The sequence below is a fragment of the Bos taurus genome, chromosome 25 (genome assembly GCF_002263795.3).
Source record: "Bos taurus isolate L1 Dominette 01449 registration number 42190680 breed Hereford chromosome 25, ARS-UCD2.0, whole genome shotgun sequence".
NCBI lineage: Eukaryota > Metazoa > Chordata > Mammalia > Artiodactyla > Bovidae > Bos > Bos taurus.
Genome location: NC_037352.1, coordinates 12,858,477 through 12,877,543, shown reverse-complemented (window position 1 = coordinate 12,877,543; position 19,067 = coordinate 12,858,477). Strand labels below are relative to the sequence as shown.

General features: G+C 42.9%; 1 protein-coding gene across 2 annotated transcripts in view; it reads right to left on the bottom strand.

The window, feature by feature from the left end:
• Positions 1 to 2,829: 2,829 nt before the first annotated feature.
• ERCC4 (ERCC excision repair 4, endonuclease catalytic subunit) overlaps positions 2,830 to 19,067 on the bottom strand; it is a 41,280-nt gene continuing 25,042 nt past the window's right edge. For both annotated transcript variants that reach the window (NM_001205360.1, XM_024984853.2), the window contains 3 exons: positions 18,064 to 18,156; positions 9,374 to 9,486; positions 2,830 to 7,341 (listed from right to left, as the gene is read on the bottom strand). In NM_001205360.1, the coding sequence (NP_001192289.1) occupies positions 6,608 to 7,341; positions 9,374 to 9,486; positions 18,064 to 18,156 (940 nt within the window). In that variant the 3' untranslated portion in view covers positions 2,830 to 6,607. The remainder of the gene's footprint in view (positions 7,342 to 9,373; positions 9,487 to 18,063; positions 18,157 to 19,067) is intronic.

Here is a 19,067-nt window from a genome sequence, read left to right as displayed (position 1 = left end):
ATCTCAAATTCTATCTTCTCTCTGAGGCCATCCCTGCTTCCTACCATCAGATATGACATCTTTCTCTGGCCCCTGGAACACTTATCCCTCTCTGGTGGCATTTTTATTATTCTGCTTGGCTCATGTTCTTTGAATTCTCTTTACTGCACGACTGAATGTCCTTGATGGCACAGACTGTTACTGCACCGAGCCGAGAGTCCTCCGCCTTATGCAATAAACGCCTTATGCCAAAAACAAACCTGCCTGGTCACGCTTCCCTTTGTCTACTGAGCTTTCTTCTTCCTGAAGTTTCTGTTGGGTGTCACCCTTCCCAGAAACAAAGTTGCACAGGGAAGCAAATCGCTCACTCAGTGAAAGGCGTCCTCTTGGACACCAAAGTTCTGGAGCTCATCGTTACGGGAAAAGTGTCCCTGAATATCCTCTCAAATAATCCACGTCACCATTGCATCAGACCCAGTTTATTTACTGTTTTCATAAATCCCAGGGAATTCCCTTGTTTGAAATCACAGCTTGGTTTTGTTTACTTGTCTCTCAGGCCCTCAGGGAGCACTGTTCTTTCGATGTAGAAAAAACTTCAGGCAAATGGATCCTTGGGAATGTCTAAAATTTTTTTCCTCATTCATTAATCAGCCTTTTTAACACTGATAATATAACACAGAAAAGGAATTCAGATTAAAGATTCAGTTGAGTGTTTGTAAACAATGAAAAACATAGGTCTACTGAGCCAGCATCTTAAAATGTATCTATGGTTCTTAAATATTTAATCGATTTATAGTTTTTAATATTAGTGTCCTAGTTCTAAAGTACAGTTCTTAAATGTGTGTACATATATTATGTGTGTGCACGTGTTCGTGCTGTCGATTCAGCTGTCTCTCTTTGCAATCCCATAGACCTTAGGCCGCCAGGCTCCCCTGTCCATGGGATTTCTCAGGCAAGAATACTAGAGTGGGTTGCCATTTCCTCCTCCAGGGTATCTTCCCCACCCAGAGATAGAACCTGCATCTCCTGCATTGAACATGGATTCTTTACTACTGAGCCACCAGGGAAGCCATATTGTGTGTGAATATATATATATATATATTTTTTTTCCCTCATTCATTAATCAGTCTCTTTAACACTGATAATACAACATAGAAAAGGAACTCAGATTAAAGATTCAGTTGAGCTTTCATAAAATGAGAAACAGAGGTCCACTGGAAGGTTTAACTTATACTTTCTAGTTTACAAAGTTTCATTTTAGGATGAATGAGGCTGGAAATATGGTTTCATCATTATATGGGAGCTCCTGTTGGCAATATCATTTGCAAAGTACAATTTTCAAAAGGTTAAATATATGGGCTCTCATACAAACAGAAAAATAACAGAAGTCAAAGTTTTTTTTTTTTTAATTCAATCCCATTAATGAGGAAACCAGTTAGATACTGACTGAGTTAAGAGAAAATTGAAGGACCTGGAGATTTGTAGCTGGTCAAAGGAACGTAGAAATAAATTTACTAACAAATGCAAAATTGGCTAATGTCCCACCAGACAATAACCTTTGTGATGTTACTGGACAAGACTCATCTGTAGAGCTATCAGCTTTCTGCAAGTTAATCTCTATTCTCTATAAGCACGCAAAATAGTGTTCCTAAGCAGTCAGCAAAAGGTTCACAACTCTAGAAAATCAGATAATCCCTGGGCAGCAGAGGTCACTAGACAATACCCAGGTCTGCAGAGAAGAGGTGCTCAGTATCTCGTTGACCTGTTTCCACGTCTCGCGTATTTGCTCTGCACACTCTTCTCTGAGAGGCAGGGAAACAAACCAATCTGCTTTCTCTATATTTGTTATTAGATTCAGGAAAGGAGACACAAAACATAGTTCCCCACTCTCCACTGGGCCCTCCTTTGCCCTCAAGTTTTTCATTATGAGCTCTGGAATCCAAGAGCTTGAGTTGAAATCACGGTTCCACTATTTATGTGATGACTTTGGGAAAAATTACCTCTATGCCTCAGTTTCGTCACTGTAAAAGAAAATTTTAAGTATCTGTAACTTTATGGCTTTGCCATGACTTAAAAGAGATAAAGCGCAACTGCTAATAAATTTGATTTATATTCCTACTAAGGGTTTGATGCCTGGGTTGGGTTACAGTGCATGGGGCAGCGGAGAGTTGGACGTGACTGAGCAACTTAACACCTTCACTTTACCAGGGCTCATTATTCTACCAAAGTGTTGATTGGGACATAAACATTTTGAGAAATAAACTGACACTATACATTAAAGAGGGTTTAGGTTCTACATTTTAAAGCAGAAGCAAAATAACTGTTAGTCTTTCAGTCGTGTCCAACTCTTTGCAACTCTATGGACTGAAGCCCGCCAGGCTCCTCTGTCCATGGAATTTTGGGTGGCCATTCCCTTCTCTAGGGGATCTTTTCCACCCAGGGATCAAACCCGGGTCTCCTGCATTGGCAGGTGGATTATTTACCATCTGAGCCCCCATGGAAGCTCAAAATAATGAAATCATCCAAATGAGCAAATTAGTAAACTAATAACTTAAATTCTCGTTTCAAAAGAATAATTTACTTCTTTCAACTTTGATGTTAAAGGGACAAAAATGTCTGAGTCATGGGTGGCAAGAATTAACCTTTGTTGAGTTGGTGTCCCAGGCACTGTGCTTATGACACATTCATTACATTGTCAACACACGAGTATTTTCAGAAGAATCATTTTTTCTCCCTCCTTAAGGACACATGCTACAAAATGAAAAGCAGCAAAGGAAAATAACCAGAAGAAAAATACACTGGAGCCTTAGAAAGTGGGCTTCCCAAGCAAGTCAAATGCCAAAGCAGTGGTTCAAAGCACATTTCAGCTTTAATCACTTATTCTGTATGAAAAACTAATTAAATAGTCTCTCTAGTTTTAAATTAAATGTACCAACACATTGGTAACTATCATGTACTGGGAATGTACTCCTTCCCACTCCACTTGGTTGTTTTTATTTTGCCCACAGAATGTTGAAATACTGAATAAATACACATTTTATTAAAACATACACAAACAACTCTGTCACAAATTGATATAAATGGTTAGGTATCCCTCCCATCCCAATTTTGGCTTATAAAACCTTGAATCAAAAACACAACAGTGGTGTAGGCCACCAAAAAACTATGGGTAAAGATGGTAGACTAAGGACTGAGGCTCAGAATCAGACAGGAAATAGCTATAAACCAAAATAGAAAGCAAAATAATGAAGAGAAGTGACAACTCATGTTGAAGTCTGGGTAAGTTTTAATAGGCTCAAGCCTGAGAAAAGAATTTTCCTAAAATGTTGGTTCTTAAGGGGACATTTCTAGGTTCAACTGAACACAAAAGAGAAGGGAATTTCCCTAAAGAAGTTTTCTGAGCCAGAAGAAAATCAAATTATGCTTGAAAAACAAAAGCAAAGACTAATAATGCCTGTCTTTCTCCCCCACCCACCTCTCCGGATTCACTTCAGTGTAGGTTTTCCTGCTGGAGGCCATCTATTAACTCCATACTCTGTTTTCTCAACACGACCAAATCTAGTCTTAACCTTCTGCGTCTCAGAGGGTTGATAAATGAGATAATTGTTTTCAGTCCTCTCATGAGCTGGGAAACTACAATCTGGATGTACCCAAACATATGCAGACATAGATATACTAAGCCTCAGATTAAAGAAACAGTAACTGATTGCCAAAAGGATATTATTTATAGCCACTATTAAAAATGATTTCTTATATATAATTTGAGAAAGTATCAAGAGAGGCACTGTGATTTAAACAAAACTGAAAACCATTTCTCACAATATTTCATGTACTGAAAGTTTTGTGCAAAAAACTTATAAACTAAAATAATGCTGGTCTTGAGTTCTTAAAAAAAGGTTTTAAAAAAGCTAAGCATAAGTTCTTAATTGGATATTTGTGATTTTGGAAAAAAAAAGAAGGGCAAAGCTAATAAAATGCTGCTAGAAAACAAAGTGATAAAGATTTTTCAACTGCATGCATTTCTAGTTCTTTGCCAGATTCTTAGGCTATAAAAATTCGTAAAAGAAGTTGATGTAAAGTAAATACGTGACGGTTATGTTGAAGGGTTTTCAGAACTGGAGACACTAAGATATGTCTATTTAGTTGGAAGAGGAAGTGGCAATAAGAGCCTTTCAATTATAATGACCATTTTAGAGTTCATTAGAAACTACCATCCATAATTTAAACACATCTGAGCCTGTGCCCCCTCTTAAGATGTCCTGTAGGTATGTGCATTGTGCATGCTAAGTCGCTTCAGTCACATCCAACTCTGTGCAACCCTATGGATTGTAGCTCACCAGGCTCCTCTGTCCACGGGATTCTCCAGTCAAGAGTACTGGAGTGGGATGCCATGTCCTCCTCCTAGTAGGTACAACAGCAAGTAAGTCTTTGGGAGCCAGAGGACGTCGGCTCTCTAAACACATCTAACTAAATACAACCATCTTCTATGTTGTAGCAGGTAACGAGGACTATTTTAAAACAGTAGCTTTAAGAGAGCTTATTTTTGAAAACTTGGAGTGAAACCGTTCTCAAAAAATGTGCTGTTAGGGTTTTCCTTTTATGTAATGAAAGAACAATAAAAGACAGGTGGAATTATACTAGGGGAAAAAATAGAAATTACATTTCTCAAGCACAAGTGCTAGGATGGAGTGAAGAAAAATGATACCAACCATCTCTATCTGAGGTGGTATCTATTTTAATGTACTTAAAATACATGACTATGACTGAGTGCTTAAAGAAATGCAGAGGAAAGTGAAAGTTAACATATGTGCCTGACATTTTATTTTCTATTCTCAAGGGTGTATTTTTAACCCTGGGACAGAGTTAGTATCCCAAATCTTTATTCTACCATAAACTAATCTGTTTCTTGTCCTCTTCTCTCTTTTCCAAGTCACTCTACAGAGTCTGATGATAACAATTTGGTACCCCTTAATTCATTCTTATGGTACCCTTGCAGAGAGTTCAAAATCCACACACTTTAACTTATGTCAACATACCAAGAAACCAAGATGTCAAGACAACAGATGTGGTTTAGTGATGACACTTGAAAGACTATTAAAGATGAAGACCATTTCATGTCACACAGTCCCGTCTACTCTGAGTTCAGACACTGTGACAAATAAAAACACAGCTGATGCTGACGAAACATGACCCTATGTGATGTGGCCAGTGGAACTTATGCTCTTCAACAGCAGCTCTTGAGGTAGAAGATCGACTCACCACTAAATATGTGAATAATATCTAAGTTAATAATGGTTCAATATCAAAGTTTAAAAGCTGCACAAAGACGCTGTGAAAGTCCTGTATGTATACTTCTGTAAGAAGCTAAGTCAAGTCAATCACAGGAAGGTTTCCAATGAGACTGTTTTCCTTATGGAGTTTTAAAATATATATATATATTTAAGATTTTTATATATTCTATGCATTGATCTTCCATTTCCTCACAACACTTGTAGTTCAAATCAAGGAAGGAAAATTGAACCTTAAAAACTGTGGGTCCCTCCTTTGCTTGCATCCAGTCCTCACAGAGACACGCAGGAGGCCAGTCCGGCTCAGGAGAGTGGGGGGCAGGGGCCTGGGCGAGGACCTGTGCTGGGGGTGTCCCAGGGCAGGTGAGGAGACACTGGGAAGGAGGGCATCTAACAGACTCCCGGAGTAGCCATTTGGTCAGAGATCACTGGACTCAGGAGGTTAAATATATGCAGAAACAGAATTTTTAGGGCTCCTTCTAGACAATCCAGTTCTGTAAATAGGTAATTCATTTTATGTTTTAAAAATACTGGTTTTGAACAAACCAGGTATGGTTATGGTACATGCTGTGTATCTTCAGGTGGTCAGAAGACCAACTGGCCTGTTCTAGAGGTGGTGGTCTTTCTTTGATTAGCAGTAGCAAGTCCCATGAGCTTATCCTGGAGCCAGGCAGTTAGGAGAAGCACGCAGCTGAGGAGAGCGTGGAGAGCGCTGGTGAGGAGGGGCAGAGATGCTCCCTTCTCAGAGCCCCAGAGGTCCCTCTCAGACAGAGGGTAAGAACTCAACTGTGCATTTTATTAGTCTCCGAAGGAAACTGAAGTCTCTGCTTGTTTCATAAACAGCCTTCTATAAATGCCTGCAGACACTGTCCCTGATCCTGACAACACCTCAGGTAAAGATGGAAAGTACTAGACCTGGCGTGGATGGTGCAGTGAAAATGATGCCTAAACACAAAGCTCAGAGCCCAGCCTTGGCCTCCGGTCCCCTGACCCAGGAAACAGCACAACTGCTCACAGATTGGAAGAGAATGAGCTTTGTTGTTTGGTCGCCAAACTGACTCTTTTGTGACTCCATGGACTGTAGCTCACCAGGCTACATGGGATTCCATGGGATTTCCCGGGCAAGAATACTGGAGTGGGTTGCCATTTCCTCCTCCAAGGGGTCTTCCCAACCTGGGGATAGAACCTGCGTCTCTTGCACTGACAGGCAGGTTCTTTACCACTGAGCTCCCTGGGAATCCCACGGGAAAGAGCTACTGGGCTAATAATAAAGATCTGTGAGGGCAGGCAAAGAGCAGTTCAGAAGCACAGTCAGGGGATAAGAAAATAGGCAGCACTGCTCATTTTTTCATTTTCCCTCTGGACAGGACCTCTGCATAGGAGGTGTGAATGAAGTCATAGAGCTGCCGCGCACTGGCCGTGTTCCCCAGCATGCTCGCCAGCTCGTCGAAGGGCAGGCTTGCTAATTCAGCGATGTTCTTGACGTGGTTCATCAAGGAGCGACAGTTTTTGGCATTTATCCCTGGCATTTTTAACAAGAAGTCCTGGGGACCGGGGTTATACTTCTCTGCCTCGGGGAGAGTCTCGGAATCGGCGGACACAGCCATGGCGGTGGTGGCGTCTGGCTGTGGCTTGTTCTGCTTCAACTCCTCAAACAGCTCGGCAGTGGCGTGTGGGGAGGGGCACCAGAGGATCCGGAGCCGGGGGAAGTGCAGCGTGAGGAGGGTGAGCTTGGAGCTGACATCGTTGCCGGAGATCTCCTGATGGAAGGCGCCGCGAGACATGAGAGAGAAAGGCTTAGTGGGGTCGAACTCGATCAGAAGCATCGGCCGCTTGTAGTAGCGGGACATGGAGATGCACTGGCTGTAGAGGCGGCCGTTGTTCAAAGAGCCAATCAGATCACTGATGCTCTTGCGCTCCACGCACATTTCCGGAGTCAGGATGTAGTCTCCGACCTCCAGGGTCACTGGCTCGATGTCGATGCCCCGGCGGTGGATCAGAGACGGGAGCTCACTTCGAAACTCCCGCATGTCCACAACGATGCTCTGCTGGGTACCATTCTGCTCCTGGCCGCCTGAGAAGAAAAAAAAGCATTTAAAGAAACGTTGCTGAGGAGTAACTCTCAAAGATGGAAGATCACAATTAAAGTCAGATGTCTGTGTTTCTGCTATTAGTCTCCCATGCCTGGTTACACAATATTACGTTATTCCACATTTTCCTGTATTTTCAAAAAGGTTTATTTACGGTTGAAGGCAATTTCCCTTAAACTAAATAAAGCTGCTAGGAAATTGGGGTCTCTTGGTAAATACTTCCTTACACAGAATTCACAGACACCAGCACTCACCATCATCTTCCCTCTGGGGCTCCTCTTCGCCCCTCACTGATACATTGACCACTCTTTACTGATCGTCACCCCAATTCCTAGCACAGCGCCTCGCACGCAGGAGATGCTTAGTAATGTTCTCTCGATAAACTGCCATGTGAGCTGCTGTGAGAAACTTTTAAGCTTTTCGGGCATGGAAGAAGCTGGGAGAAACAGGAACACAGAGCTTCTCCCACTAACGTGCATATGAATCGCCTGGGATGGAGTGACAACACCTACTGCATTCTGTAGGTGCGGAAGAGGGCCCAAGAGCCTGCATTTCTAACAAGCTCCCAGGTGACGCCAACACTGCTGGCTGAAGGACTACATAATGGCTTCTGTAGGTAGAATAATGCCCCTACGGAAGATGTCTCTGTTCTAACCCCTGGAAGCTGCCAATATGTTACTTTACACAGCAAAGGGGACTCTGGAAATGTGATTAAATTAGGGGTCTCAAGACTGGGAGATTCTTCTGGATTATTGAGACAGGTCCAAGGGCCCTTATAAGCAAAGGAAGGAAGCAGGAAGCTCAGAGGCAGAGCTGCTGGTGTTGAAGGTGGAGGAAGGAGCCACGAGCGAGGGAGCAGGCAGCCCTGGATGACCTGGAAGAGGAAGGGATTCTCCCCCAGAGCCTCCAGAGGGAGTGCAGCCCTGCAGACACCTTCTTTTTAACTCAGTGAAACCCATTTGGACTTTGGATTGTATAATAACTGTTAGATAACGACTGCATGTTCTTTCAAGACACTAAAGTTTGTGGCAATTTGTTACAGCAGCAAAAGGGAAGCTAATAGGAGTGCTGAGAAGACTGGACTCAGAGGGCAGATTCTGTGAATAGCTTTCCGTGTGGTACCCGCAGGCTCTATCTTCCTTCATATTGCCAGGTATCTTGCTGTCCTGCATGAAATGTCCCCAACCTGTTGGAGTTAGGAATCTTCTTCAAAAGACACAGATGCTCTGAGGCCGTGCTTCCCAAAGTATGGTCCAAGGACCACTTCCATCAGATGCTGACCCCGTTTCAGATCTATCGAATCAGAATTTCTATGGAGTGGGGTCCAAGAATCTAGAGTTTTAACAAGCATAAGAGGCTATTCTGAAGTACAGTGAATTCTGAGATACAATGCTTTAACTGCGTTGACCCCACCAAAGGAGAAAGCGACTCAGCCACACTGTTTTTCCCATGCCACCTGGCTGAAGGCACTGCTGAAATGGGGATCTGGGGAGTGGGAGGGACATGGTCATCCTCGGACTGCAGTGCAAGGGGCATCCAGCATGCCTTGGTGGAAGGCCACTGCCTGGATCTGCAGGGCAGTGAGAGTACCACACACCCGGGGTCTAGAAAACTGCCAAGAAGCAATCAGCAAACCCTGGAAGGGGTGGGAATGCATCCTGAACAAAGCACCGTCTCTTATCTATGAGGACACTGGCCTCTTAGGGTTAACGTAAGAACCTAATCATCATTCACAAAAGCTTCTTGGCAAAAGTACATTCTGAATCTCAACCAATGCTGGAACGTAACTTATTTCCGATGCTGGTGCCTAGAACACAACCCCTCTTATCTTATGGGTGAGGAGCCCGAGATTCAGGAAAGACATGTGGTTAGTGAACAGCAGAGTTCAGACCGGGATATGAGAGCAGACACCCCCGTTGAAGAGCTTGTTGAGAAAAACCAAGCTGCAGAGAGACTCTGGAACCCCAGAGCCTCTGGCACGGGCAGCAGGAGAGCTCGGCAGAGGGCGGGACTCACCGGCTTTGCGTGTGTCGGTGGTAGCATTGGCAGACACGCAGCCTCTCACAAGGTCGAGGTTCGTTTCGTCTCTGCCTTCTCTTTCTTCAGGGATGACCATGCTAGCCTTTTCCCTGGGGGTGGGAGGAACACATCTTCAACCTCTCTGAATTAATTTCAAAATTCCTGATTTTAGAAAATGATCTACAGAACTGTAGTGCTAAAAGAGAACCCAGGAAACATCAGAAGGAAATATGCAGAGAGAAGCGATGGGGAATGGAAGCAGAAAGAGTTCCTTGGTTGGGTACTTCTGCTCATCTTCTGGAGTTAAAAAAGAAAAAAACTTACTTATTTTCTATTCTGTATGTCCTCCAAACACTTTGAGTCATGAAATAAGCATGTGGACATTGCCACAAAGAGGTTACTCAGAGTTTTTATACAAATGTGCTAAATGTGTTACTGAGCACTGAAAAGATTTCAAATAATTTATATTCCAATATTTTCAGAGAAATCATAAGATAATTAAAGACCAATGATTAAAGACATGAAAACAGAAATGGCCAAACTAACTTTGATTTGAAAAACTCTAGGTTGGAGGCCCCATTAAACACTCTCCAGTTTTAAAGGAAAATCATGATTAATACAAGAAAGCAAATTTCCAACAGAGATTTAAACAAAAAAATCGACATCTCAGGTTATACACAGTACAGCAGTATTGATTCACTAACTTAGCTGTTCGTTTAAAATATTTAGGGTAGGCTCCCACGTACTATGGGAGGTATTTTGGATACAAATATGGTTACCCAATAATTTATGTCTTCAAGAAAGCTTAGCACTTTAAGCTGGTAGATTGACAAGCCTATAGAATCCTAACTCAGATTTGCCATCAGGAACCAGAATCATGACAGGACCCTCAATAACCACAGAAGACTAAGCCAGGCTTGCCATCATCTGATTTTTCAAAACCAGTAAAAGGATGTTAGAATCAGTTCAGGAAACAGTGAGCTCTGTGTGTCCTTTTGTGCCAGGTCAACAGAAAAGATGTGTAAGATTGCGTCTGTGCCCTGGCTGGGCTTGCAACCGAGTTGAGGAAATACAGCAACATGAAAAACAACTGTGGAACTGACTGCCTACAGTAAGAGAGTCTGCAGAAGGTGAAACAAGGGGAATCATTAGCAACAAGAAATCATTCCAACAAGGGCTCATTCCCAAGGGTTTTCCAAAGAAAGATAAAATCAGATGGAGCAATTCCTCAGCCACTCTGGATACACAATGTCTTAGGGCACGGTACCATAAAGAGGTACCACGGGTGAACAGAAACTCAACTTTATAAATTCTATACTATTTGAAATAATATACAAATGCAAAGTTGTTATTTGTGTAACACTTTATGAACAGATTGTTGTTCTAGTTCTGTTCTTGCCCATTATTCTCAACACCAGTGTCAGGGTGGTTACTGCAGAATTCTTTGCAGTGATCACAGGTCCAAAGTCACTCAGTACTGCCCTGTCACACCCACCAGACTCCAGCTGGGGACAAATGGCGAACTGTCCAGAGAACTCAATGCTCTTAAATTTCTTTTACATTTGGGATCAACATGGGGGATTTTTTCCCCTCTTTATCTCCACTTACCCTACTGGCTAAGCCAACACAGGCAGGGGCAGCCTCCTTTCCTAATCAATCTGTTATCTGTGCATGGCTGCAGAGCACATGGGGTTAAAATTCAGACTCTGCATCCACATGTTGTGGATTTGAAACCACTTACTGGCTGTGTTAACTTTAGGTGAGTTTTTTAAAGGCTCTGTCCCTCAATTCTGTGTGTAAGATGGAAAGAATACTAAAACCTAACCTCAACAGGTTAGAAGGAAGCACAAGCTGGAATCAAGATTGCCAGGAGAAATATCAATAACCTCAGATATGCAGATGACACCACCGTTATGGCAGAAAGTGAAGAAACATAGAGAGCCTCTTGATGAAAGTGAAAGAGGAGAGTGAAAAAGTTGGCTTAAAGCTCAACATTCAGAAAACTAAGATCATGGCATCCAGTCCCATCACTTCGTGGCAAATAGATGGGGAAACAGTGGAAACAGTGGCTGACTTTATGTTTCTGGTCTCCAAAATCACTGCAGATGGTGATTGCAGCCATGAAATTAAAAGACGCTTACTCCTTGGAAGGAAAGTTATGACCAACTTAGACAGCATATTCAAAAGCAGAGACATTACTTTGTCAACAAAGGTCCGTCAAGCCAAGTCAAGCCTTGTCTAGTCAAGGCTATGGTTTTTCCAGTGGTCATGCATGGATGTGAGAGTTGGACTATAAAGAAAGCTAAGCACCGAAGAATTGATGCTTTTGAACTGCGGTGTTGGAGAAGACTGTTGAGAGTCCCTGGGACTGCAAGGAGATCCAACCAGTCCATCCTAAAGGAGATCAGTCCTGGGTGTTCAGTGGAAGGACTGATGTTGAAGCTGAAACTCCAATACTTTGGCCACCTGATGCAAAGAGCTGACTCATTTGAAAAGACCCTGATGCTGGGAAAGATTGAGGGCAGGAGGAGAAGGGGACGATGGAGGATGAGATGGTTGGATGGCATCATCGACTCAGTGGACATTGGGTTCGGGTGGACTCCGGGAGTTGGTGATGGACAGGGAGGCCTGGTGTGCTGGAGTTCATGGGGTAGCAAAAAGTTGGACACGACTGGGCGATTCATGACTGAACTGAACTGAACCTCAACAGACTGTTATAAAGATCATGTAATATATGTAAGGCTCTCAGAGTAGTACCCGGAACATAACAAGCACCATATGTTAGCTTTTATTAATATTATAAGTGTGTGTGCTCAGTAACTCAGTCACGTCTGACTCTGTGGCCCTCATGGACTGTAGCCCACGAAGCTCCTCTGCCCATGCAATTTTTCAGGCAAGAATACTGGAGTGGGTTGCCATTTCCTCCTCCAGGGGATCTTCCCGACCCAGGGATTGAATCTGTGTCTTGTGTCTCCTGCACTGGCAGGTTGATTCTTCACCACTGAGCCACCTGGGAAGTCCTATAATGTAGTAACCTCATCCCCTAATTATCCATGACTATGCTAAAAAAAACTGTGAAGGAAATGGCAATCTACTCCAGGATTCTTGCCTGTAAAATTCCATGGACAGAGGAGCCTGGCGGGCCACGGTCCACAGGGTCGCAAATAGTCTGACACGACCAAACACGCACTTGCATGCTAAAAAACAGATTTCTTTCAAATGATTCTGCAACTGCTTCAGTTAATACTGTTAAACAAAACAGCTAGTTTAGTATGAAATGTTATAACTGCAAATTAAATTTCAGAAAAAAACATACTCCTGAAATGAAACCAGGGTTGTGAAGAAAATATTAAGTCTTCCTAACCAGTAACTCAAATTAGTTGAACAGAAATTTGTCATACTTAAAAATATTCAGTCCCTTATTCACATTTAGCATAATCAAATTACTGTATGTGACAGATACAAAATAATAATTGAACAATTCAGATTCCTACATCCACCTGAAATACTGTGGTTTCTTAATATTGCTCTAACATCTCTAGTGGTATTTGAATAGCTTGTACAACGTGATAACACAGGGAGGAGGTACTGGAGGAGTCTCTTCAAATGGGCATTTATTCAAGTCCTCATGCTAACCCATTTTGTGATATTTTTTTAACTGTAAAATTTCAAATAATCTAACCCTTCCCTTTGAAAAGTGGTGACCTCTCCAAAACTATGTTTACTCATAATGTTATTACTAATTTTTTGACCCCGGGAACATTTTATTATCAATACTGAGACATGTAATCTTTTTTCTCTTTACTTGTCATCTGTAACCTACTGATCTCTAGTCCAGCCAAACAGTCCTTTCACTGCCAGCTTGCCTGATTCATTCCTGTCTGGTTATTTTAAATAGCAGCGTTGCTTTTGTTCTTACAAAATCACTTGTGGAGGTCCTGGCAACAGCGCATTTCCTCAGTCTCCCATTACATTTTTCTCTAAGTCCAGGCTCAGTGCAAATGCTCTTTCAGCCACGCACCTCACATATATTTTGCTTTTCAAAACAAACACTTCTCAAATTCCCCAAGTTTTCTGGGAAAGTAAATATCTTAAGGTTCTAAAGAGTGTTACTATCTGTGTGATATGGAAAGACCTAACATAATACCCAGACAGTCACCGGTGAGAGAGTTAGAAACTAGGCCAGGCCATGTAGATAAAATTACACCAAAATCTCGTATGGAAATTGCTGTAGAAATTGCAATGTAGGACAAAGCCTACATCCTGGGTTCTGCTGAGGGACGTTTCCAGTCAAGGCCAGGCTGATCTGAGCCTTGTCACTGAGCCCTTTGAGTTTAGAGTCCCTCGTATAAGCTGGGAAATGCATGCGGGTCCCCAAGGCCTGGCTACAGTCCACTGATGGCACTCGTTTCCAGGCTACGTGCTGATGAACTGGAGAAGACGCAGCTGTGGGGAGGAGGCCTGGCGCACACAACTCACCTACTCGGATGCTACAGGCACCCTGGGCTACAGCTCTGGGCAGGAAAGGGTTCAGAGAGCAGGCCTGGGATGCTCAAACCTTGCACATTCCCAAGAAAGGCCTGTCTCCTCAGCTTGTCTTCCTGGAAACCCCTGGCCAGCTTCTGGGAGCTGAGCTCTGAGTTCTTGGACTACTCCGCCTGATAAGAGGATCACACAGCAGGCCCCAGTGTGATTTATGGTGAATACGTTTCATCTCCAGGGAGCCGGAGTCTGTCCCTTGAGTACTGCATCTGCATGACTAACTCCCAGTAAAAACGCTGGACCCCAAGTCTTGGGTTAGCTTCCCTGAGGATAATGCTGAGTGTGTGGTGTCACACACGGATGCCAGAATTAAGCACTTCCCTGGGAACTCACTGGAAGAGGACACTCGGAAGCTCACGCTGGCTTTCTCCTGGACTTGGCTCTGTGCTTTCTTTCTCTCTGCTGATTTTACTCTGTGTCCTTTCTCTGTAATTAGCCACAATGGTGAGGACCCCAGTTTATCTGACTCCTGTGGGTCTTTCTGGTGACTCACTGAGCCTGAGGGTGGTCTTTAGGGACCCTCAACGTAAACACCAACAACCTCATCTGAATATCTTAGTTCCATGTGCTCATTGTAATCTAGAGACAGTCACTTGTAATTAGAGAAGCCTGAGGCAAAGGATATTTTAAAAAGAGTGAAGGAGCCAATTAGGAGGTTACTGGCCCACATCCAGGGGCACCAATTCTTTGACTCCATTTCCTCAATATCGCTTAAATCTCTCCCCTTCTATCCATCAACCTAATCTTAGCTGCCACTGGTTCTTATCGGACAACTGCAATAGCTTCCTGACTACTTCCCTACTCCATCCATTCCGAGTTTGGTGCCAGGTGTTCTGAAAACACACTACGGCATTCTCCTACTTAGAACTCTGCAGTGCTGTCTTACGGCCTTCAGAGTCAAGTTCTGAATCCTTAACCGGCCTCCTGCACCTCTGAGCTTTCACACACACTCTTGAACAACACAACCCTAGGCCCACTTCTATCTACTTAGCAACCACCACACATGCTCCCTAGGTCAGCTGAAAGGTCACCCCTTCAGAGATGCTGCCCCTGACGCAGCCCCTGCCCCTGACCCTCTGACACACTCTCATTCGATACCATTTTCTTTCACCTTTGCAGGCTACAGCCTGCAAGTGTTTATTAGACTGTGCATAACCATTCAATGTTTGTCTTTTACACTAGCGGATAAGCTCTAGAAGACAGAACTGAGCTTTTTTTCTGCACCACTGTAAGTCTAGCACTTTAATGTGAGCATAGGAATTGGCTCATAATAGATGCTCAAGAAATATCTGTTGACTGAGTCTTGGGAGATGAAGGTCTAGGAGACACAGAGAGAGAAGCTAAAAGTTCTGAACAGGAAGAGGAAGTCTGTATAACAGACATGGTTATTACACTTTTTGGAATATTTTTTTCAAAAAGCATATATACACACATATAAATATCCTCCATGGATTATAGCTCACCAGGCTTTTCTGTCCATGGAATTCTCCAGGCAAGAATCCTGGAGTGGGTAGCCATTCCCTTCACCAGGGAATCTTTCAAACACAGAGATCAAATCCAGTCTCCCTCACTACAGGCAGATTCTTTACCATCTGAGCCACCAGGGAAGCCCACAAACTATCCTCCAGAACACATTAATAGAAAATACTTATCCACAAAACACCAGACAGGAAAAAGTCAGTTTTCATTTCAATTGCAAAGAAGGGCAATGCCAAAGAATGTTCAAACTACCATACAATTGTGCTCATTTCACACGCTAGCAAGGTAATGTTCAAAATCCTTCAAGCTAGGCTTCAACAGTATGTGAACCGAGAAATTCTAGATGTACAAGCTGGATTTAGAAAAGGCAGAGGAACCAGAGATCAAATTGCCAACAATGATTGGATCACAGAAAAAGCAAGAGAATTCTAGAAAAACATCTGCTTCACTATGTTAAAGCCTTTGACTGTGTGGATCATAACAAACTGTGGAAAATTCTTCAAGAGATGGGAATACAAGACCACCTGACCTGCCTCTTGAGAAACCTGTATGCAGGTCAAGAAGCAAGAGTTAGAACTGGACATGGAACAATGGAGAGGTTCAAAATTGGGAAAGGAGTTGTTTATTCAACTTAAATGCTTATTTAACTTCTATGCAGAGTACATCATGCGAAATGCTAGGTTGGATGAATCACAAGCTGGAATCAAGACTGCTGGGAGAAATATGAACCACCTCAGATATGCAGAAGATACCACCCTAATGGCAGACAGTAAAGAGGAACTAAAGAGCCTCTTGATGAAGGTGAAAGAGAAGAGGAAAAAAGTTTGCTTAAGACTCAATATTCAAAAAAAGAAGATCTAGGCATCCAGTGCCATCACTTCATGGCAAACAGAAGGGGAACAGTAGGCATGTACAGACGCTGAGAAGGGACCATAAAACAAGTTAAGCACCAAAGAATTGATGCTTTTCAACTGTGATGCTAGAGAAGACTCTTGAGTCCTCTGGACCACAAGGAGATCCAACCAGTCAATCCAAAAGGAAATCAACCCTGCATATTCACTGGAAGGACCGATGCTGAAGCTCCAATACTCTGGCCACCTGATGCAAAGAGCAGACTCATTGGAAAAGATCCTGATGCTGGGAAAAATTGAGGGCAGGAGAAGGGGGAAACAGAGTTTGAGATGGTTGGATGACATCAGTGACTCGATGGACATGAGTTTGAGCAAACTCCGGGAGATGGTGAAGGACAGGGAAGCCTGGCGTGCTGCAGTCAGACACTACTTAACAACTGAACAACAATGAAACAGATTCACAGACATAGAGAAAAGACTTCACAAGGTGGAGAGGGGCTGGGAGAGGGAAGGAATGGGAGTTATATGTGTGTAACTGAATCACTTTGGTATACAGTGGAAATTAACACAAATTACAAATCAACCATACTTCAATAAAAAAATAAAAAGAAACTACATTTTCACAAGCTGAAAGGACTGCCCCATAACTGTGGATCGATAGCTGTAAGAATCCTTGCCTAAGGCATGCCACAATCACAGAGGAGAGGAAGGGGAGGGAAGGACAGCACAGGGTGCTGCCCCCATACTGTGCTGAGTGTCTTTACAGGGACTCACTGGCACTGATTCAGGAGGTGCTCCTGTGTCTGGAAACCATTCCTGGATGCACTGGGGTATCTGCATATTTTAGGCATCTACTGAAAGCTCATAGCCAGTGCTGAAGAATGGCTGTCCATTTTGAAACTCTGTCGAGGTCCTGGCTGGGTAACTACCACTAAAAGTGACTTCTGCCCTCTCATTGTCACTGCTGTGTTGCCAGCGTCCGAGGCTTTTAAGACTGGTTTGGCTCGGTCCCAGCCAGGCTAGGCCACGGTCTCCTCTCATCTAGCCTCTTCTCTATCTCAGCTCAAGGATTCCCTGTCCAGCCCCTACCCTGGCTCTTGGGGCCCCTGAGAGACCACCTGATCCATCTTCTCTCACCAAGCTGCCATCTCCTTGACAACATTCCTTGGGGGATGTTATCAGCTTTCTCAGATACCTACAGGTAAGAGGCAGCCATGCAGTTTGCTAATATCTCACTTAGGAACATTTTCCTTCTATTAAACCAAAAGTTTTTTCTATCTGGATCTGGAACATTAAAGGATACTCATTCTCAAAAAACACACATCTTTTCAGACAAATGTCACACTTTTATAAAAATGTTTTCTCAGAGTGATTCTATTGATATGAACTGACCAGGTCATAAAAGTATTTTCGGGTAAAGAGTAAAGCAGTCACTCACCCAAGACAATGGAGATTTCACAAGGGGGAAAAAAATCATGATTCCAAGGTAAGGGAGAAATCTTGGACATGGGGGAGGGGGAGAGCACATGCTGGTGCTTTAGGTTTTATTTCTTTACAAACAAAAAAGCAGTTTTCTTCACGTTTCTAATAGTCTATCAAACCCCTGAAAAGCAAATGGGGATGGTGGAGAGGCAGGGAAAAACGAAATGGGTGCTGAACCATGTAAACCCTGGGGGGTTATCAGAACACAGGTGTATCTTGACGTGACTCTCCCTAGCACCTAAGGGCTAGTAGATATTCCCTCACCTAGATCCAGAGGAGTCTCTGGATCTCAAAGGCCTTTGATTCCTTCATACTGATCTCCTGTGTATTTACCTTATGAGCTTTTCAAAAGCTTCCTTTTCTTTCCGCAAAGCAGTGAGATAGCGCTGTTCCTCCGTTGAACCTCCGTATATAAGAAAGTAAACCCTGCAAGTTAAGACAGATCTCTTTTAGGCTGCAAACACATAATTTTTAATCCCTGGAAGGAAAAGCGTGAAATCAGCAAATCAGAGTGTTCAAATAATAAATATTTGATGGAGAAGAAAAGGTTCCATTAATCACATACTTGCTAAAATTAAGCAGCCTAAACCCCACCTGTTAAAGGTCTCATTACCACATGGGCTTTTTTTTTTTTCCTTTCTTCTTTCACCAAGAGGAATGGAGTTTAGGTAAACACTGAAATATAACAAAGAGGGATAGAATAATTCTTTCCTCATAACTATAAACAAATCAGAAAACACAATCTTAGCGGCTTCTCTTTTTTCAATTTTTTCTTTGCACCCCTGCCAAACAATCGTTTAAAAAGTTGGAGAGCAGTTGTAAAAGCCAGCTTAGGAAAGTTCATGTTAGTGAAAAGTAAACAAATGAAATCTATATGACCTTTATCTTCACAAGTAATTTCTCAGATCCTTTTTATTCATGTCTTAACAGAACCAAGCCATCACACATTTTATATAAACACCAGGACACAGAGGACATATGGATTATATCAAGTGCCTCAAGAAATAATTTGACATACTCTTTTCTCTTATAAAAGGCCAGCTTTCTATCTTGTTTGTTGCTAAGAAGCTGAATGAAGCACCTTTTCTTCACCTTCTATCAGAGATATTTTTCCTTTTTAACCCTCCATTTTTCTTTCGACCTTCATCTTCCTAGATTGCATTTTTTTAAAGGGTGAACATGGAAAAGGCCACTGGCCAATGAGTCCAGAGACCCCCAGCTCTGCCACGAATCTACCAAGTGGCTGCGGGCAAGTCATTCACCGCCTCTGAGCCTCAGTTTCTCCCTGCTGAACTGAGTGGTTGAACTCCAAAGCTCCTTCCATTTCTGACACTTTG